Here is a 21,145-nt window from a genome sequence, read left to right on the forward strand (position 1 = left end):
AGACATGAGTATAAAATGTGCTAATTGTCTAAATGTTAATTCATATATTAAATATAGTATGTGTGTCTAAGATTTACTCTGAATTAACTCTGGAATCCAGTTAAACATTACTTGGCTTAAACTTACTTCTGCTGCAAAAAGCAAGTCAATATTAGCTTTGTCCTGTCATCTAAGCAGATACTAATTGATAGTTGTCTTGTGTATATCAAATTCAATGCTACTTCTTTGTTCTTCCTTCCATTTATCAGCTATTTCCTCGAAGATGTACCTGGTTATATGTCATGAACAATTGTTTGTTATCAATATCTGGTAAGTTACTGTGCTATCTTTCAGTGGTAGCACTGGTAAACACTTGGTTTCGTATTTGAAGTGTGGTTTGTTTTCTAATTGCCAGGTAAAGCTTCTCAGCTTTATTCCCATAATCTACCAGGACTCTTTGATTATGCAAGACAAATGCAAAAGTTACCTGTTGCTATTCCAGCACATAAACTCCCTGACCGAATACTTCCCAGGTAAATACACATCATCAGATATATCAGAATATCTTAACTCTGGGAGTTCAGGAGATGCTTGTGAAACTCTGGGAACACCAAATAGTGGGGGGCTCTGTTCACAGATTGCAGTGAATGACTCATGTGCATTAATCAGAGGGGTTGAGCCCTACATTTACACAGATCAGCATGTGAATTACTCTTGTTAGAGAAATGGATTTTGGTACACCTTACCTTCTGGTTATGAAGGTTTCTTGTTTCTGGGCATAGCTCTCTTCAGGTACAGTCTAGTGTGGTAGATGCTGCTTGTACTTGATGCTGAACAAAAGCCATGGCCATGCCCCTCCTGGCTGCTGCAGAAAGTAACCCTGTCCTGGCCAGAACCAGGACACTGCCAAACAAGCCTTAGCAGTAGCCCATTCAAATCCCAGCAGAAGAAGGTAGTAACACTAATCTAGTTTGCAAAAAAACCTTTGATTTTTAAAGTGCCTAGGGACACACTGGTTCTTCTAATAGAATAGGATTTCTGTTAGGAAATTGTATTATAGAAAATTTGATTCTCTGCTATCTTTGGTTCTATTAAAGACCTATTAACATGTAATGCTTGGGTTCAGGAAAGGCTTCTTCTTGTTCAGTCACCTGCAAACATAATGGTGTAACACTTGTCTGAAAATTATGTTCTTCCTAGAGGGTAAACTCTAAATAACTAAGAGATAATTTGTGCTTTGAATTGTTACCTTCTGTGTACGTGCACTATTGTTCTGCTCCTCTCTTCCAAATTTGACTTTGGTGGGTGACTTTGGCTTGAGGACTGAATCAGCAGTGGGCTAATAACCATAATTACCTTAAGGATCATGCTAGGAAAACCATACTAGATTCTTCCTGGAATGGTACCTTACCTAAGTTGCAGAGGACTCAGAAAATTTCTTGTCCAGTCATGTAACTTCCCAGGAAAAATGCAGCACAACCTGAATGTGCGTGCCAAGCTAGTCATTCAAAGGCAGGAAAGATTAATTTAAATAATCTGTTTTCCTGTTTTACCTCTGTTTGTAGGGTGTCAGGGTAGTCACATTTAGCCAGGCAGAAGACAGACATTTGAAGTATGTAGGAGAACATAATTTTTCCTGCCAGACCATAAAGTGATCTTAAACATTTCTGGATACTGTGATGATGAGTGCTACATGTAAAATGGAAAAAGCAGAGGTTTTGGTAGAGAAAAGACAAAGCAAAATTGGATTTGAAGTAGTTTGTGAGGTTTGTATATTCATTTGCAAAATGTTCTAACCTCAATTTATGATACTTGGTAGGCAGACATTCAGTAGCAGAAAATATGTCTGGGATAAGTCTCCTTTCCAGCTTCTTTCCCTGGAGTGTCCTTGAGCAGTTCCTTTCAAACCTCCCATGACTTGTTCCAACAAAAATTTGTGGCCAGTACTCAGTTTTCATGCTGTTCAGTCCTTTTGCATTATCAGTCACTTCTGGATTGTTCCATTTGAAATGTTACACAACTGTTTTCTCAATTCATAGCTTTGAGTGCAGCATCTGTCTATCAATCTGTTTATTCCCATCTTTTCTACAGCATCAGATTACTTATTTTTATTGTTAAGAGTACTGTGGCCAGTCTCAATAATGCCTCTTGTCTTCTGATGCATGTAGAAACTCTGAGTCCTGCTACCAGCAAATAACATTTTGGCTTATCTGATAAATTTTCACATTATTGTTTCCATGCTTTCACAACAAGTATACAAACTTGTATTTTTTAAATTTTTTTGTGTGGCAGATGTTTTTCTATCAGTGTATGTCTAAAAAGAAAATTCACTCGGTTGTTTTAGTCAATCAGTAATTTTGTGTTTATCTTTTGTAGGAAGTTTGCAGTATCTACAAAAATTCCTGACACTAAATGGTGTCAAAAGTGTTGTGTTGGTAAGTAAAGGTCTGGAGAATAAATGGGAAGGGGCAGCGCAAATGATGGCAATATTAAGATTATTGAGTCAAGTGTAGATGGTAAAGGGAGAAGAGACTTTTGTCATTATTGTGAAGCTGTGTGTTTGCAGATGGTGAGCTCATTCAGCTTAGTCCTTGGGTTTAAGCAGTAGAAACTTTCCTATTTAGCTCTTTAGAGAGAATTTACAAGAAATGCAGAGAACCAGGGTGATGTCAAAATTCAAACCAGTTCTCAAGAAGAACCTAATCTTCCTGGATGGAGAAACTTAGGGAAGTTGCCATCATGATTAAGCCACTTGCATTCTTAGCAGAAGTTTCAGTTATCGATTTGGGTGGTAAAAAGCAAAGGAGTATTTTTAATTCTTTGAGGACAGTGTTGTCTCTGAAGCCTTTATAATGTGTTTAATAATGTGCCAGCTATCAGTCTCTCAAAGCTGCTGTGTGTTAAGACATGTTCTAAATGGGAGGCAGATAGGTTAAAAAAAGCCCCAAACCACTGAAATTGTTAATGAATGAATGCTGCAGGGAACACTCATGGGATGACAGAGGTGAAGTGATAGGGGTCAGAGTATGTAAATACTCTGACTTTCTGACAGAAAAATTAATTTTGGAAGTCCCTATGTTTGTAGGTTCATAAATTAAGAAGCCTTGTGGTGTGCTCCTTTGTGACTCTGTGATTACTGTCCTGCCAGGCACAGAATTTAACAGGGGTGCTGTGGTACTTGATATTATGAGGGGAGTCTTCATATTCAGAGATAGCTCAGCCTCCTAAGCCTGGAGCCCTTTGTGCATGATAGGTGTGAGTGATAATTTGTGAACACAGCAAGGGTGGCTCTAAGATTGTACTTTTTGTGACTTGAGCCTCCGTTCCTGCTGGCACATAAATCTGCTTTTGGCCTTGGGGCAGCAGGAGTGCCACAGGAGGCAGAAAAAGACAAGAACTTCTGGTCTTCTTTCTGCACATTACAGGTGTTGGTGATTGTTTTTTGGTTTCTGCTGCTGAGTTCAGCCTTATTCAGGGTCACACCAAGCGTTATTTGCTGCACTTTGCAGTCAGGCTGATGTTGAGTGAGAAATTGGATTAATGAAATAAAGCACTGATGCTTAAGGTGCCAAGGGATTGCTGATGAGTTTCTGTGGCAATGAGGTAGTGTGAGCATATTTCACTTGTGTGATAGTTCTGGATTGTAGAAGCTTGTTATCTAAACTGTGTTGTTTATTGCCTGATGTCCCACAGTCACTTTACTGCACAGTAAAATCTGGTCTTTAGATGTATTTGTACAAAGTGCAAAATAACACTTGTTTGTCTTAAAGGAAATGTTGGCAGCGCTTAAGGAGTGAAATTCTGTCAGTATTGTAGAATTGAAGTTGTGAAACTTCACAGGGCCCAATTTTGCAACTGTATTGTTCTCTGCCAGTTTTTAATTGAGTTCTGACAATGAAAGAGCAACACTTCCTGCTTTTCTATTGTTCCTCAGTTTCAACTGGATTTCCTGATGGTCTAGAATTGTTAATTAGAATTACAGAGCTCCTGGATTTCACACTGGCTGTGACAGTGCTTGAAAGGCAGCTGAGCTGTTCACTGCCTGCTGGGTAACTGTGTGTTGTAGAAAAAGCCATTATTTAACAGCTTGCTTGTGGTGATTTTGAGATAGCTTAGGCAAACCAACACAAGAGACCCAAGGCACTCCAAATGTGTATGCAATCAGCTACTTTTTAAATATATAAAAAATTAGAGTGGGGGTGGTGAGTATTTTCCAAAAGTAAAGGGGCTGTTACATAGTTGGAAATTGTTTATAATTTGCACGTGCTTAGTACACTAATATTCTCTATCCTTTCTTGGCAGTGAGAAATCCCTACACAGGCCACAAGTACCTTTGTGGAGCACTACAGTCTAGCATTGTTTTGCTAGAATGGGTTGAACCAATGCAAAAATTTATGTTAATCAAGGTAAAATTACAATTACTCTCATGTTGTCTTCTAATTATGTTGTAGTGGCTTGTTAAGAATAAGTATTAGCCATTTCTTGATTTATTAGACTTTTCTCTTGGTTTCTGTTATATTATGTTGAAAATAACTATTTAAATGTGTCATGTATTAACTGACTCAAAATAATTGTTCATGTTTTTGGGGTGCACTTTAGTTAGAGAACCAAACCCTTTTTTCTATGAAGATTGCCCTTCAGTTGCACAATAGAAAACTGAGGCTAGCAGGCTGAGACATGGGTTAACAGTGGTCTTGCTCCTGTAGTAGAGAGAAGGTGATCATTTATTCTATGTTTTTTGACACTGACGTGCCCAGAAATGCTTGTTATCTCCCCGTCTGACACCATCTGAAGAGACAGAGCCAGGGTGGGCTCATGTTTATAAAAAGGCAGCTGCTATAACTCAATTAGCCTGGAAGAGGAGGCTTAGAGGCTCAGTAGCCAGGGAGAGGAGTGATGAGCGCTCTTGTCTGTGGGCAGCTGCAGAGGACACACATGATAAAAGACATGCTACTTTATTTTGACTGAATTGGCATGAGATGCTCCAAGCTTCTTAACTCAGGCCTTTTGTGTTTACCAATACCTGTTATCTGAAGAAGTAAACCTAACATTACAAAGTATGTAACAAAATTTACCATGCAATTTGAATACCTAATAGCAACTCGGACTACATTTGTTTGCCTTCTAATATCTATTTTTGCTTATTCATCTAGCACATAGATTTTCCTGTACCTTGTCCACTGAGATTGTTTGAAATGCTGGTAGTCCCTGAGCAGGAATTCCCTTTAGTTTGTGTTGGTGTCAGTAGAGGAAGAGACTTCAACCAGGTGGTGAAGTTTGAGACTGTCAACCCAAATTCTACCTCTTCGTGGTTTACAGAAACAGGTTTGTGTGCTGTTGTCATTGCATTCCAAAATGTTCTTTGCTCTTCTGTTATAGCTGAAGCATTAAAAGGCAGGCTTTCTCTAAGGAAGCAAATGGTTAAATCATTAAGGCTGAGTGATAATTGCAAGTTGTCTGCTTAAAGGAGTGTCTGGTTGAACCTGCTTGCACATGCACTTCTTTTTTTAATATTTCTCTTTGTTGAACTGATTGGATTCCTTGAGATTTTTGGTATAAGAGGATGGAGTTATGGTTTCTTGCATTTCCATAAATTAGGCAGCACTTTATTATTCCCTGTGCTGCTTTGTGCTCTACCCTGGCACCATGACTTCTGTTAATTTAATAGATTTTAGTACAATTGCGTTCTGAGCAATTCCTTTTGACATCTCTGGAAGATGTATTTTGGCTCTCCTACTTTGTCACTATGGTTAAAAATGGTGTTGTCACCTCCTGCTGAGATAGAGCATTCTTCTGGTGTTTATGGAAAAAGGATTAGGACCACTGGTAGCAGGAAACCAAGTGCCTGCCCATCACCAGTGTGGGCACTGTCAGTGAGATGGCCACCATCTGAGCAACAGCAGAAATTCTCTCATGGAAGTGTGCTAAGAATTACTTTTTTAGAGTTACAGGGTTGCCCCCTGAACCTAGAGCAGTAAGGAGCCATTGCTAGTCATAGCTGGCAGGTTCAGCACAGTAAATAGCTTTGATTTTGCCTGTCACAGATCCCTTTTTGGTTCATGGTGAATTTATTCATAGCTCTGTGCTGGCATACACATGTGCATGAGCCCAGATGAGTGTGTACTGTGGAATTCACTAGGAAGGACATTTCCCTCCAGGAAGAGACCCACTGATCTTGCTGCTGCTGAAATGTGCATCAGATTTTGACACAGTTTAAAGCATAGTTAGAATAACAAAGTGAGCAGTGAATGGCCAATTAACACATGTTACTACTTCAGACAAAGCATTTTATTCTCATCCCTTCCTACCTGTAACTGTGTGAATTTATAGCACAGCCCATAAAGGAAGCACCCTGAAGAGAAATGTCCTGTTCTCATTTCTCTCTTAATGTTGTCTGCACTGGTGCATAAATACAAAAGTACTAATCCCTTCTCTGTTCTTTTTTTGTATTATGCCTTCCAAACTTGGTTACAATTTCATTAAATTACTTGTGTGTTCTTACGTTGTGTCTGTGTTGTTATTTTCTCCTATTTTCGTAGATCAAATTTAAACCCTTTTGTTGCATCAGCTTATTCCTGTCCCCTGCTGGCAGGACAGCAATGATGCAAACAGTTGGTTTTTTTTTTTTTTTTCATAATTTTAACTGGAAGCTGCTTTTGTGTTCTACATGATGTGCTCTACTTTCTCATGTCTGATAGACTTATTGAGTTTCTCTTGAGTTTCTCTTGGCTATATGAAACATCCCTACAGAATCTGGCAGTATTGTTGAATTAGTAAGAGTTGCTTTGTATGTAATGTTAACAAACAAACGGACCAAAACTACCCTTCCCTTTTGAGCTGACATGTCCACTACTCACCTGTGGGTCAAATTCCCATTTGCTGTGATGGAGACTGCTGCAGCTGTAACCTAGAAGAGAAAAAAAAAAGCCCTTCTTTTGAGGTTTTGGAGAAGGAAATAAGCCCCTATTTTTGGAATATCTGGGGATGGAAAATCTGCAAATAGCAGCAAGAATTAAGTAATAGTATATAAGTCCTTATCAGGATTTAGAAATAAAGACAGAAGAAAATTGCAGTGAAACAGCATAGTGCGGACAGTCACATATCTGGCTTTTTGCACAGAATATTCAATTGTACCAAGAGAGAATAAATGGAGAACAATGTAAATGTCAGTTTTCTTTTGTGACATGGCTCAGAAAAGGCTGAATAAAGTTCATATTTCAGTATTGTAGCTTCAGTTTTCCTGTCACAGCAAACATGTTGGATAAGTGGACATACATCTCTAAGAGAAGAGTAATGTCACTGGTAAGATGATGATTTTAAGTAGATAAAACACACTAATCCATCAAAATGTCTCAATCTCTAGAACTTGAATTTCAAATTTCATGCTAATGTCTTTTATGAACTAAGGCTGTCATTTTTTTACAGACACTACGGAGACAAGTGTTGTCCATGTAACACAGCTGGAGAGAGACACCATTTTGGTGTGTTTGGATTGTAAGTTTAATATCAACTAAATATGCCCACATATACATGCATACTGTCTGTCTTCAAATTATGTTCTGTATTGATGGTAATGCTTGGTTAACATATCCTTGTTTATTGTCTAGGCTGTATAAAAATAGTGAATCTGCAAGGCAGGTTAAAATCCAGCCGCAAACTGTCGTCAGAGCTCACATTTGACTTTCAGATTGAATCAATAGGTAAGCTGGGTTTCATTATTAGTCTTGAATATCCCTGTAGGTCAGAGAGTTAGGCAATCACCATCTGGATGAAATTTAACAAGAGCAAGTGGTGGATTCTGCTTCTGGGATAGGTAGTCCCAGTTATGCATACAAACTGGGGGATGAGAGGGTGGAGAGCAGCTGTGCAGAAAGAGATCTGGGGGTTGGGATTGATAGCAAGCTGAAGATGAATCAGCAGTGTGCTCTGGCAGCCAAAGGTCATGACCAGCAGTGAGGACATGGAATTTATGTGAAGTTGCATATGGAAAATTCAGGTTGGATATTAGGAGAATACATTTCACTCAGAGGGTGATTGATCACTAGACTGAGCTCCCCAGAGAAGTGGTTGCAGGACCAAGCCTGTTAGACCTCATGCAACATCTGGATGATGATCTAAGTGATCCTTATGAGTCCCTTCCAACTTGAGATTTTCTATTATTAACTTGTTCGATATTACAATAAAGAATTAGGGATGCTGCCTGTCTAGTCTGGCATTTAGAGCACTACCTCACTCATTTCATTTTGTGTGAGAAGACTCAGTGAAAGGTTCAGCATGTGCTTTCCTAGGAACAACTGGAATGGAGTAATAATTCTGGAGTCTTCTTAGATTAAGCTAAATATCTTGGAAGCATGATGAAGACTTCTAGCCTCCAAGGGAATACCTTAACACAACCTACATAAACTCTGAATCACCCATGCCTAACTCATTTTGCATGTGTGTTTGTGCAGTCCATTTTTATAAAGCAGCTCAAAGACTAAATTATATGATATGTCACAGGCTGCATGCATTTTGTTTCCGTGTGTAGAATTTGAATAAGTTAAATTTGTGAAACAGAAAGAAGAGATTATTTTGGCAATTGTCCAGTAATTACATACCTGGATTGCGCCACCTGCTGTTGAAAGAGGGGTAGGAGGGATGTGTGCACACATGAAGGGTAGCAGCAGAAGAGAAGGAGCAATGGGTTCTAAAATCATCAGAAGTTGCGGGGAGTTTATTTCTGAGGAGAAACTTAAAAGTTTCAGATTGTCCAAAGATAACCTCCCACAGAGAAGAGGAAGAGAAAACGTGGCCACTGAAAACATTACTGTTATGGCTCTTGATGGTTGGGAATTGGGGCAAGGAAGGATTCAATGTACTGGAAACTTCTCACTCTGGAACCTCTGCATGCACTGTGGTCCTCACCCTGCTTATCACAAAATGAGCTTCCAGTGGCCTTTACTGTTCTGGCAGTGTCTCCAAAGACACTCTTGGAACTTTTCTGTTAAAATTCCATATATATTTTCTGCAAGTATTAAAGGGATTTCCTGTTCAAAGAAAATTACACATTTAGGACTAGACATTTAAAATATTTTCTGGTTAGGTGGAAATGTTTTTAAACCCTGCTCATTAAACAAATAAATATATAAATGCAGCTACTTTTGAGGCAGGGTCACTGATTTCTGGGAGACATTCTGCTGTCTGAGTGGGTGGATGTCATACAATGGAACATACATGTACAGATTTCAAAAGTATAGTCTTGTGCTTTTGGCCTTAAAAGCAAGGGTAGAGTTTGTGCCTCAAAACTGATGCCAGTGTTCTTTCTTACCAGTCTGTCTACAAGACAGTGTGTTAGCATTCTGGAAACATGGCATGCAAGGAAGGAGCTTTAGATCAAATGAGGTGAGTACTACATTTTACTTTAAATTCTGGCTCTAATGTAAGCCACATGGAGGAGAAATGCACAATGCTGTTGTCTGAAAAAGAGTGAAACATTTCAGTAACTTCCTAGGTTAGACATAGGAGCTGGATTCTCATTCTAATCTTGTTTCATAAGCTCTAAGGCATTGGTGGAGCTGTACAAGAACCCCCTCACATCTGACAAGCAAAGCAGAAACAAGGGACCAGGCCAGGATGCCACAGAAAATATCCAAGTCTAATTCTTGGTGATATTAATATTCACCTTAAATTGCTTTGAAGACCACTGTCAGTTCCTTAGGCTCTCACATATGGATGCAAAAATCTGGGCTTTGCCAGTGGTTCCACTGCTAAACTTCAACTTTTTGTCACAGTGTCAAATGAGTTGCCTGGTGTTTTTTAGTCTATTCCATGTTCTCTTGGCTTACAAATACTTTGAAGAAGCCCACCTTTCACAAGAAATATTTTTCCATCTTCAGTAGAAAAATACCAGATAGACCTAAACATGGTTGGGTTGGTTTTTTTCCTAAAATCTCCTTGTAGTCACTTTTTTAGCCCATTTGATGTGATTTTTAGACAGAGTTAAACCATTATAACTACCTTCCACAATAGTTTTTTTTTTCGTTGCTGCAATCATTGTGCACTTGTTAGTGAAAATGCTGTACTTTGTAGGAATTTAATTAATTTGGTTATTAATAAATATTTGCAAATATTACCAGTTGTTCCATCAGTGTTTCATTGGCTGAGAAATCGAGCTCATTATAACTAATTGTATTTTAAGGTACACATACAGTCACACCACACCAAGCTTAGATATCCCACATTGTTCCAGCACTACATTGAATTGCACAAAGCCTCAGCTGACCCAGTCTGTGCTAACAGTGAGCTTGCTCTGTGTGAACCAAAGGCTGGAGTCAGACTGCTTCTCATTTCCAAGGTCAAGATGTTTATTGTGGCATTTGTGCATTGCTCTACCCATTGGGGGAGCACTCAGTGGCTCTGCTCCAGCTGGGAGAGGCCATGTCCCAGTGTGCTGCAGCCCAAATGGATGCATTTTGTTGTTTATGTCAGGGACACTGGCTTGCTTTGTTGCTGTCAAGCCAAAGCCAGAACCTAAATAAAGAACTGAAAGCAGAACTGGGCTGTTGACAGAAAAGCAAGCCACCTAGAACTTTTTTTCTGTAGAACACATCTAGGGTAAGCTTTTGGGCCTTTTAAAATTCCTTATCTCTACTAGCTGTCCCACTAGCTGCAGCTAAAAGAAAGAAATGCATTTTCTGCTGTAATATAGAAAGCCTTCAATGCCAGGCTCAGATCTTGACCATATTTGTTACTTTGGAGGAAATTTTGTGCTACATAGTAAGTAGGAAGTTGTTGTCCCTCAGCATGGGGCAAAAAGCTGACTGACTTAACTTGCAGCATTTCTTTCTTTGAGGACATCATTAGTTCAGACTCCCTATTCTAATACAGTTGGCCCAATTGGGGATGACTTGACCTGCTTGCAAAGTTATTTCCTTGCACAGCTGTGACCTTCTGCCGTGGTTTGATCAAGTGTGAAAAATGAAAGAGGGAACTGTGAATTCTGACACAAGAAGTTCAAAATTTGGGCAAAGATTGTAGAGCCTTAGCTTCACAGAAAGTAGAAATTAATTTTCTTGGAAAAGTGAAGGATATCATTGCTGTGAATTAAAATTCTCTTGCAAGTTCTCTGCACCAGAAGGGAATTCAGTAGGTCAACTAACATTACTAGGGTCTGGGAAGGAGATAAGTATGTCTACTTTCCTCAAGAGTGTGAAATCCGGCTGTGTAGAAAAGGAGCTTTGTAAACAGCGCTGCCTGATCACAAAGTGACTAAATACCCTTTGGAGTATGCACCAGGCTTTGGTTGACTTCATTAATGAACAGGGTGATTTTCTGGGTGCTTTGATATTCCTATGATCATAAAGGTGTATCACACAAGGACAGTGACAACAGAACAGACCTTTCTGTTGGGTCTGTTGCACTCATCTGAAATGTCAGAAGATGAAGTTTTCTTTTTGCAGTGGGCCTAAGTATCACCAATTAGATTGCTTCTCTGCTAAGGTTTTCAGAATGTGACCTTAATGCATTCTTACTATAATTCAGCATTTCAACAAAATGTATTTTATGTGTGATTTGCCTGACCCATTTTTGGATATACACTCTATAATGACACTGGTAACTCAAGTACTGAGCTGAGCCCTGCTGTTCTGCTTGCAGTGGCTACCAGAGGAATTTGTGTAATGTGAGGGGAATTACAGAAAACTTTTATATCTTAGTTAAAAGTGACAGTTGCATTATAATCTCTATTGGATTTTAATTGGTAGTCATTTGTTAACATCAGTCACAGTCAATTCTTTTCTCTTGACTAATGTTAAATACAAAATGAAAACACTTGTGCTCTTAACATGTAAATATTTCTTTTTATTGTCTAGATCACACAAGAAATTTCTGATAATACAAGGATATTCAGGCTTCTGGGTTCTGACAGGTAAGATGAGAAGTAAACAGGGCACACTAAAATAAATGAATAATATGTGTTCTCCTACCTTGTAAAAGTTATTTTGCATGTTTCTTGCAAATTCTTTTTTAGTCATCTTAGACATTCCTTTGTACACATGTCTCCCTTCCAGTTCTTCACTTTTACTTTTCTCTTTCTTAAATTTAAAAAAGTAAAAACCTTTGAAAGTGTTTGTGAACTTCCAGAAGTGCTCAGCCAGGCAAGAAGCTTTTCTTTGGCTGCAGTCACAATTTCCAGGAGTGTTTTCAGTTTTGTATTGTAATTCTTTTGTTTAGCTTGGTGAAATCTTTACTTTCAGATGTTCTGCAGCAGTAGCTCATCAAAATCTGCTTCTCAAGATAAGTGTGTAAAAAATACTTAAAAATTTAAATATCTCACTTTCACCCCAGAAAGGAAATTTACCAGTTCTTCTCCCAACATGACAGTTCAGGTCTTGTAGGAGCTCTTGATAGCTCCTGGTGTAGCTGTTCTGTGGCATCTGCTTTTGGGACCTGTCTGTGTGACCCAAGTGCTGTTTTAGGAGTGTCACTGACTTCCTTAACTTTCTCTGCCCTGGTGTTGAACTTTGTACTTCTGTAAGAGCCACAGAAGCAGCAGCTGTTTTGTCTTCAGGGGAGTGCATGCTGATCTGACAGTTTCACCAGCAATGAATTCACAAGAACTGCAAAGATAGGCTTTAACTTTTCTTTTGAGAATTGCCTCTGTTTACGCTGCTTGCAGTAAACCCATGTGGAATCTTAGAATGACATTGCAAAAAATTGCCTTGTAAGAATGTCCTCTTCCCCAAATGTGCTCCCATCTATTTCTGGCTTGCTGTGATAGTTTTCAGGTCTAAGATAATGTTTAAAGAGTTTACTCTGCAGCAAACATTAATTCCAGTTTCTTCATATATACTTTTCCTTGAAGCTCTGTTCTGTTTTGTGTTGAGTGTGAAGCCTTTTCCCAGTAACAGGAGTCCTGTCCTAGGCAGCTCATAGGAGCTGGTGTTCTGAGAAGCAAAAGCCCTGAAGGCAGTCTAATAAAAGCTTATGTGTTGCTTTCTCCTCACGGGCAGAGAATTGCTTCATTGCACAAGGTGTCATTCCCTTTGTGGAGCACATTGAGTAGAGGTCAGGGTTTTTTCAGGTTTTTTAGTTTTGCAGCAAGCAGACTTCCATGTCTAATTCCACAAGAGGGATTTGAGTTTCCCACAAAAAATCTGCCTTCACTTCAGGGTGCTTGTGGAGGAGAAGTCTATCATGAACGTCTTGGTCTGTTTGGCAATGTTAGCAGTTCTTGCCTGATGAAAAAAATTTAAATAGTTTGTGAAACAAAATTGTGATGGCTAATTTCTCTTCTTTGAAGAGAAAGGTCTGGTCTAGGACACCCCTGATGATCTTTGCAGTTGCAGGCCCATGTAACCCAGTCTCTTGTGTCCAGGGATGGCCAAAAGTGGGTGGCCAGAAAAAGTAAGAGTAAAGACTCTTCACATAGTAGTCCTTTCCGTGAGGATTCTCTTTGCCTGCAAATTTTTGTCCCTACAGTTTTCAGAGCTGGAGAAGTTTCTGTGCATTAGGTTACACAGGCTCAGAGATTAACTAGAGGTGCTCACAGAACAATCAGCTTTGTTCATCTGTGATTCCTGTGGCAAGAATCAAGCAGGAAAACAGCTTTCAGAATTGGAGCCTGATGAATGGGTTCACTTTGCAAAGCTCCAGGAAAGCACAAGCCCAGTAGGGGAGTGATGGACCCCCACTAAAAGGATGAGAGGCAACAGGATACATTGCAGCAAGGGAATTTCCAGCTGCATAAAAGGGATAAACATGGTTGGTGAGGATGGTTCAACACTGTAGCAGGAGCCCAGAGAGGCTCTGGGAGATCCTTGGAGACCTTGTCTGGATAAGACTGGGAGCTTGCTTAGAGATTGGCATTGGTTTGAGGGGCTTTTGGACTAAAGGCATCCAGGGAAAGAGAAATAACAACCAATCAGATGGATCCTAGGAAAGAATATTGAATTAAACCCGGGGTTGTTTTTAAATGAAGGACACTTGACACTGTGGCTTTTTAAATTTCCATGTTAGGGTGGTGGTGCTGGAGAGCAGGCCGACGGACAACCCGACAGCCAACAGCAATTTGTACATCCTGGCAGGGCATGAGAACAGCTACTGAGAGCAGCACGTGGCACAGCTCACTGTGAGGAGAACACTCCTGCTGCAGCAGCACTCGTGACTGGCTGGAATTGCACAAAAGCTGCAGTAACCCCACTTCAGTTACTTTATAATTTATTGTGGCATGAGAGGAAGATGAGAATTGTTTGTGGTATGGACACAGAAGCATTATGATACCACAGAAGTGCTTAATTTACTGTTATGTAATCTTTGTACATATGCAGTATTTTTCAGTGAAACTTCTTGCTGAAGCCCTACACTGACTTTCTGTAGATAGAGGTCCTCCTGTTAAGTACAAGTGTCTTACCTGTACAGATGTAAAAGTCACTGAGGATGCAGAAATTAAATCGGGGTACTATTATAAGGACGTCTCATGTGTTTATTATAAAGTGGGATTCTAGCAACAAATATAGTACATTTAGCAACACTATTGTATTTTATTATATGTAATTTACTAATACAAATAAATATTAACTTTTAGAAATTGTAACCAAGGCTGTAATCAGATTACAATCTTGTTTTAATTTCAATACAACACACTGGTGTTCATGTTTGCACAATGTATTGAGATGTGATGTATTTAGTCACAAAGGTAAGCTGTGACTTTGTGGATATGACTTGGGCTTCAAAGTTCCTTCTTTTTTTTTTTTTTTTTGGGTAGATTCCTTTGTGAAACAAACCAGTTAAACACCTGTATTTTTATATTTAATTAAAACTTTCCTTATGATTACTTCTCTATGCTTGAAAACAATACCTTATGGATGGGTGTCATTCCCAGACTAGTGGTACCTGGCTGTAATTCTGCAATAGGTGTTTGAATTATTAGTGTATACAATGATAAAAAGTAGTTATTACTGTTTGTCTTACTAAATAGTTTCATATCACAGTGAAAAGGAGCAACATTCCACATTGTGGAAATGGCTCAGAGATGTTGCCATTTTGACTTTTTTTTTTTTTTGGCCTTATAACCATTTTCACACTTTTCTTGATTTTAGGATGTTAATACATGGCCAAAATTTAGTTACTACCTCATTGAAACAATACAATGGTTACTACGCATCACGGGAACTTAGTTTTGATCAGAAGTATTTTTGATTGCTATTTTCCAATGGAGTGTGTAAATGCCAAGTTTTAAGCAAAATGCACACATTTGACTCCTTTTTTTGTATATGTTCTTTATATTTTATTGTGATAATATACACTAAAACCAAACTAAATTAAAAGTGATTTATGGCCTGCGTTATTGTTGTGATGGGTAATGCTTTGAAATATGTTCCCTAATGTATATAATGTAAAATAAATTTTTTTAACATGTTGTTGTACAATTAGATTATCACCTGCACTGATTTTCCACATAAGACTAAAATGGAACATACTGAGTTTTCAATTCTGCTATTAAATGGTTGTGCCAAACACAGAAGCCGGGCGTCTCTGAATGTATGAGCAGAGGTTGCTGGAGCTCCACTCAGTTTGGGTTGGCATCAATACCCTTTTGACCTTTGGGCAAAATTTAGACATGTAGACTTGAGCTAAGTCTTTCCAAATTCCACCTTGTGTGGTTTCTTCCCTCCATTTCCTGCTGTCCCACTTGCAAAACTGATGGGGTTTTTTTTCAGCAGGTTTATTTTTCTGCCTGTGGGCCTCAAGCTCACTGCTTCTGCTGCCCCATCATGGCTGTTCCTTGTCCTGAGTGTCACCTCACCCTGTGGGGGAAGAGGTCGTGGCACAAGCTTCACTGCTGAGCAGCTGAATTCTCAGAAAAGCTGAGAAGTTGTGTGTGTTTCACAGCACCCTTGTGAAATCCCCAAGGGCAATTTCCATCCTGTCTCCTGTGGACTGTTCCTCACTTGGACGTGCAGAAAGTCACTCAGATTTAGCAGAGTGCACTACAGCTGATGTGCTGTGAATGTGCTTCCTCCTGGGGGGTCCTGCAGCAGCTGGGGCCAGGTTCCCCAGGCCATTGCTGAATTATAGCCACCAGAGGCTAAGGGCTACTGGTTTTTACTCTGCTTGGGCATTTTTGGTATGAGCATGCATGCAGGGATGCAGCTGGAAGGGCTAAAGATAGAGGACAGAGCAGCAGCACGTGGGAAAAAGGGAGCATTGTGCTAGGGCATGTTTCCAGTCTATTGGTATAATCAGAACAACTTTGTTTTTCCCATGCTGCTCTCCAGCCTTGAAGATAAGAAGTGAAGAGTTCCTGCTTTTTTTGAGGAATTGTCCTGTTGCAGGATTTGGGGTTTGTGCCACAAAAGTGCCTTTCCCACATCTCAAGCTGCTTGCCTGCTCTGCTGACAGCTGAGCCCAGGAGCCTGGGTGTCTGGTAAATCAAAAGGTCTCCTTTGCTAGACCTGAAGCTGCCTTGAACTAAAGTTCTCCTGAGCCATGCCTGGTAGGAGCTTATGACTGGAATCCTGGTGTAGGACTGGGATCAGTGTGTGGCTGACTGCTGGGAGCCCAGTTAGAGCCAGGAAACCATCACAGGCACAATGAGGTTACAGCAAGGCCTCTGCCATGGATGATGGACACAGCTCCTCCAACCACCTCTGTGCTTCCCTTTTCCCCCTCCTGGTCCCTTCCACGCTCCTCCTTCCTTCAACTGCAAGGAGCTGCTGGCAGGCAGGAGGGTTGATGTGACCACAGGATCAGGCATCACCAGGCTGGCAGCCAAATCTGATCAATGCAGGGGCTGAGCGTGGGCCTCGGCCCAAACTGAGCCTTCTTGCAGGGAACAAAGGAAGCAGTGGCACTGTGTGTGTTACACAAGTGCTCCTGGAAGCTGGGATCACAGGGCAATGACCACTGCTTTTATCTTTTTCTTGCCCATCTCTCCATGAAGTGCTGCCTGCCTGTGTCAGAAACTGGATCTGGTGGCATAAAAAAGAGGGGGTTCAGATTCAAATTCTGCATCCCACAGCCCTGAACTGAAAGCAAGGGCTGTGCAAGGTGAAGCAGTGCTGGCTGCATGCAGCTTTTCCACAGGGAGCTTGCAGTGGGGCTGAGGGAGCCCAGCAATGCCGTGAGCACTGGTGGGGATGGATGTGTCCCCCAGGCAGGGGACATTCCTTACACTCCACAGGGTTCAGCTTTGGCAATAGCCCTGCTGGCTTTTGAAGGATTGCATGGGAAAATAGCTGGTAAAAATAGGGAATGTGTCCAAACCTCTTGCTTCCCTCCAAGGAAACACACCTAATACAGGAAGGCCTGTGTCATCTATGAGTGGTATAAAAGAAGCTGTAGAAATTTGTATGGGGAGAGAGACACCGGTTCCTTTAGGATGTGTGGATACATCTCATCAGGTCCCATGGGCTTGTGCAACTTCAGGTGCTTTGGATAGCCTTGAATCCGATCTTCTCCAGCAGGTGACTCTTCAGTCCCCCAGTCCCTGCCTTTCCCTTCTGCAGCTCGGGCAGTGTGGCTGGAGCACATCCTGGTGGAGACGGGAAAAAGGCATTGAGCACCTCAGCCTTTGCCACGTCTCAGGTAATCACATCTTCCCTTTCCTTCCAGAGAGGGTCCTCATTTTTTCTAGTGTTCCTTTTATCACCCACACACCTGCAGAAGCTTTTCTTCTTCTCCTTGATGTCCCTGGCCATGTTTAATTCTCTCAGAGCTTTACCTCCTCTAACCTGATCCCTGGCTGCTGGGACAACCTCTCTGTATTCCTGCCAGGCTTCAGCTCCTGCTCTCACCCTCCATAGGCCTCCTTTTGGTGTCTGAGCTTGTCCAAGAGCTCCTTCTCTATCCACACAAGGCCTTCTGGAATATTTGTCCAATTTCTTGTCTCAGCCGAATCCATCCCCCTGTGTCCCACATCAATCCATCCCCGCGTGTCCCAGCCCGATCCACCCCCATGTATCCCACACCGATCCATCCCCACTTGTCCCACACTGATCCATCCCCGCGTGTCCCAGCCCGATTCATCCCCGTGCATCCCAGCCCCATCCATCCCCGTGTGTCCCACACCGACCCATCCCCGCCCGTCCCGACCACCAGCGGTTCCAGGATCGCCCATTCGCCCTCCCGCCGGCAGGGGGGGCGCGCGGCCGGCCCGCCCCCGGAGTCACTTCCGCCAGGAAGGCCGCGGCCGCGCGTGGCGGGGCGCAGGCGCGGGGGACGCGGGGCGCCGCCGCTCCGCGCATGCGCCGCGGCCGCCGACGGAGCGGGCGAGGACGGGACCGGGGAGGCGGCGGCGCTCGCGCTCCGACCCCGCCCCTCGCGGCCCGCGCGCGACCCCCGTCCCGTCGCGCGCCCCCCCCGCCGCCCCCGCGGCCTCCCCCGCGAGCCGGGGCGGGGAATGCGGCAGCCGCCGCCCCCCCCCGCCGCTGCGGGCCTGCCGCCCCCGCCGGCGGCGGGGGAGCGCCAGGGCTCCCGCTGAGCGCCGCCGGCCCTCCCGCGCGGCTCCCGGCCCGCCCGGCCCGCCCCGGCGGCACCATGCAGGCGCAGGCGCTGCTCTACGAGTTCTTCAGCGAGGAGAACGCGCCCAAGTGGCGGGGGCTGCTGGTGCCCGCCCTCAAGAAGGTGAGGGGCGGCCGGGTACCCGCGCCCCGGGGGCCCGGCCGCGGGGTCGGGCTGGGCGCCGGGCGGGCCGCGGGGCTCCCCGCGCTCCGGAAGCGGCTCCGGGGCTGCCGGGGGTCGGTGGGCGCCGTCCCGCAGCTCGGCGGCTGCCGCGGTGGGTGCCCCGGGCCGAGGGGCCCGGCAGCCGCCCCGGGCGATGCTCTGACAGACGGAGCCGTGCAGATAAAAGCCGTGTGATGGACGCCGAGTCCTGTCCCCCCTCGGCCCGGAGGGACGCGAGTGGTGCTGCCGCGGGTTGCTGCCGGTCTCCCTTGGTGACACGACTGGGAATAGTGGGGGGATTGTTTTGAGCAGCTCCTGAGAGAATTTTTGCTAATTAGTGTTCGTGTCTAATGGCTTTTAGTTAACCTTCTCGTAGTTTAAATACCTTTTTGCTGAGAAGGCTTAATCAAGACAAACTAGCAAGTCTTGCTCCCTCAGGACGGTGAGGCTTGTGCCTGTGGTGTGGAAAGAATTTATTCGGAAGAGAGGAAAAAATTGTGAGGGCTCCTCTTCCATCCTGAACCCAGAAAGTAGGAGGCTTAAGAAACAAGTTTTCTGACACTGTTACCTGAGCTGGCTTCAGATTGCAGAACTTCACATGGTTTAGTCCTGCCCGGCAACACTTTCTGAGTTGCTGTTTGGTTACAGTGATTAACTGCAACTTTTGCCTGAGAGGCTCCTTCCTTGGGCTGCTTGAGAGCTCTCGGGTGCTGCAGTTGTACCCATGCAGTATTTCTTCCTGATTTCCCCTTGCAGTGTACTGCCTCTCTTCTCTGGGCATGCTCTTTGAGCTCTCCAGCGTTGTGTGGCTTTGTCCAGTTCTTGAAAGTCTTTTTGCTTGTCTCATCTGTAGCACGTGCTACAGATTTCTTCTTTAATTTCTTATCCCTGGATAGTTGCTTCCTTGAAACTTCAGCACTAACCACACTCGTGGTGCTTGTGAGCACTTGGACACCCATCCAACTGAAGCCTGTTTGGAAACTGGAGCTACCCAAGGTCCCAGCCACAGAGAGCTTGTTCCTTTGGAGGATGGTTTATTCCATGGTGCAGCAAATGTTTGTCAGATTTGGAAAGAGTCTCAGTGCTGACAACTGGAGTACACAGAGTGAGGATTCAAAGCAAGCAAGCATTAAAACTTCGGGATAACTTGTGACATCTGAAGTGCCAGATTTCTTCCTAGTGGACAAGCCATTCATGGAGTCACCCTGCTTTAAAGATGCTTCCTGAAGGAGTTGGATGAATTCTACAGTGGGAAAAGGAATTCTGCAATCTGAGGAGAAGGCCAATGAGGACAAGCTACCAAGGATGATGAGCTGACCCTGCAAGGTACAGTTTGTCTTGGTTTTGTCTGCTGTGTTTCTCTTTGTGGGTGCAGGGGTGACAGGAGGCAGGTGGAGTTAGTTCTGAAGGCTTCACACTGAGACTTGTGACTGTCTGGCAGGTGTTGGCTCTTTTGACCTCTGCTTTCCCTGAGATCACCACCTGTTTCTTACCTTCTCTCAGGCTGCTTCCTACTGCTGTTTTTGTAAAGACAGAAATAAAGAATCTGTCCAGATTGTCACCAGCTTCACTGAGGAGCCAGATCCTGGAGTTACAGCAAAACTAAATGACAGACGAAAATTTTAAATTATTATCTTACTGTGTTTTTCATTAATGGACAAACCACATTGTATATTTTCCTAATGTGACAGAGGTACAGATAGTTTTGAGCAGGGTGTTTTGCCCTGATAAAGGCCCCTAAAGTAGTGAACCTGTCACCCCTTGCCTTGAGGTGTTCAGTCCCCTGTCGTGGCTCACAAGGCAGGTGCAGCACTGCAGTCAGTGACCCCTTGGGGAGCCCTGAGCTGCACCTGCAGGCCAGCACTGGCACTGGTGAAGTGCAGAGGGTGGCAGCAATTCCCGGTGGGGTCAAAGGGCAGGACTGTCCTGGAGGGCAGCTGGTGCCTTGTGACTCTGCTGAATTGCCAGAGCATTGCCGTCTCAGGAGAGCCAGATTTTTGGAAGCTCACGGATGTCCCATTGTGGCTAGAGGAGAACCTTTCCTTCACTTCTCCCTTAGCTGACCAGATCCTGACACTCATTCTCAGGTAGTGGCAGCAGCTGAACTCCACCTGAAACCATGTGCTTGTAGAGGCAGAATTGTGATGATTTCACAGCTGGAAATTAGACTTAACAGTTTGTGGAGACCTGTGTTGAATTAATAGGTCCGTTGAGGAGAGTGGCATTTAAGCTAAGGTTGTAAGAGCACATACACCAGGATGGAGTGTTTGCAGCTCTCAGGGAAAGCTGCCACACGTGGACTGAATCATTAAAATGCCATTGCCCTTTTGTAACTGTGAGCTGGCTTCTAATGCAGTGCTCAAACTACAGCCTCGGGATTGCTTTCTTTAAAAATGGGTGCTGTTGAATCATTGCAGATAGCTTTCTTTTTCCCAGTGGATTATTTTGATTCTATTTTTTATCCAAGAATATAGAGTAAGAATAAATCTCTTCCTACATCAGGCAGTTCTTAGAGGAGACCATG

At 43.1% G+C, this 21,145-nt stretch overlaps 2 protein-coding genes across 7 annotated transcripts in view; both read left to right on the plus strand.

The window, feature by feature from the left end:
• The window catches only part of MAP4K3 (mitogen-activated protein kinase kinase kinase kinase 3), a 65,439-nt gene extending 50,135 nt beyond the window's left edge, over positions 1–15,304 (plus strand). For 4 of the 5 annotated variants that reach the window (XM_074536929.1, XM_074536930.1, XM_005489342.4 and 1 more), the window contains 10 exons: positions 249–309; positions 395–512; positions 2,356–2,414; positions 4,282–4,385; positions 5,133–5,304; positions 7,405–7,473; positions 7,587–7,679; positions 9,290–9,360; positions 11,829–11,884; positions 13,975–15,304. In XM_074536929.1, the coding sequence (XP_074393030.1) occupies positions 249–309; positions 395–512; positions 2,356–2,414; positions 4,282–4,385; positions 5,133–5,304; positions 7,405–7,473; positions 7,587–7,679; positions 9,290–9,360; positions 11,829–11,884; positions 13,975–14,062 (891 nt within the window). In that variant the 3' untranslated portion in view covers positions 14,063–15,304. The remainder of the gene's footprint in view (positions 1–248; positions 310–394; positions 513–2,355; positions 2,415–4,281; positions 4,386–5,132; positions 5,305–7,404; positions 7,474–7,586; positions 7,680–9,289; positions 9,361–11,828; positions 11,885–13,974) is intronic. The other variant, XM_005489341.4, reaches the window with a different exon arrangement.
• A 2,889-nt stretch (positions 15,305–18,193) lies between these two features.
• SOS1 (SOS Ras/Rac guanine nucleotide exchange factor 1) overlaps positions 18,194–21,145 on the plus strand; it is a 42,664-nt gene continuing 39,712 nt past the window's right edge. The window contains exons 1-2 of one of the 2 annotated variants that reach the window (XM_074536928.1): positions 18,471–18,582; positions 19,518–19,947. Coding sequence is in view for 1 of the 2 variants with exons in the window: in XM_074536927.1 (XP_074393028.1) it covers positions 18,202–18,582 (381 nt within the window). In the remaining variant the exon portion in view is untranslated. Of the gene's footprint in view, positions 18,583–19,517; positions 19,948–21,145 lie in introns of both variants that reach the window. The other variant, XM_074536927.1, reaches the window with a different exon arrangement.

The sequence above is a fragment of the Zonotrichia albicollis genome, chromosome 3, assembly GCF_047830755.1.
Source record: "Zonotrichia albicollis isolate bZonAlb1 chromosome 3, bZonAlb1.hap1, whole genome shotgun sequence".
NCBI classification, from domain to species: Eukaryota; Metazoa; Chordata; class Aves; order Passeriformes; family Passerellidae; genus Zonotrichia; species Zonotrichia albicollis.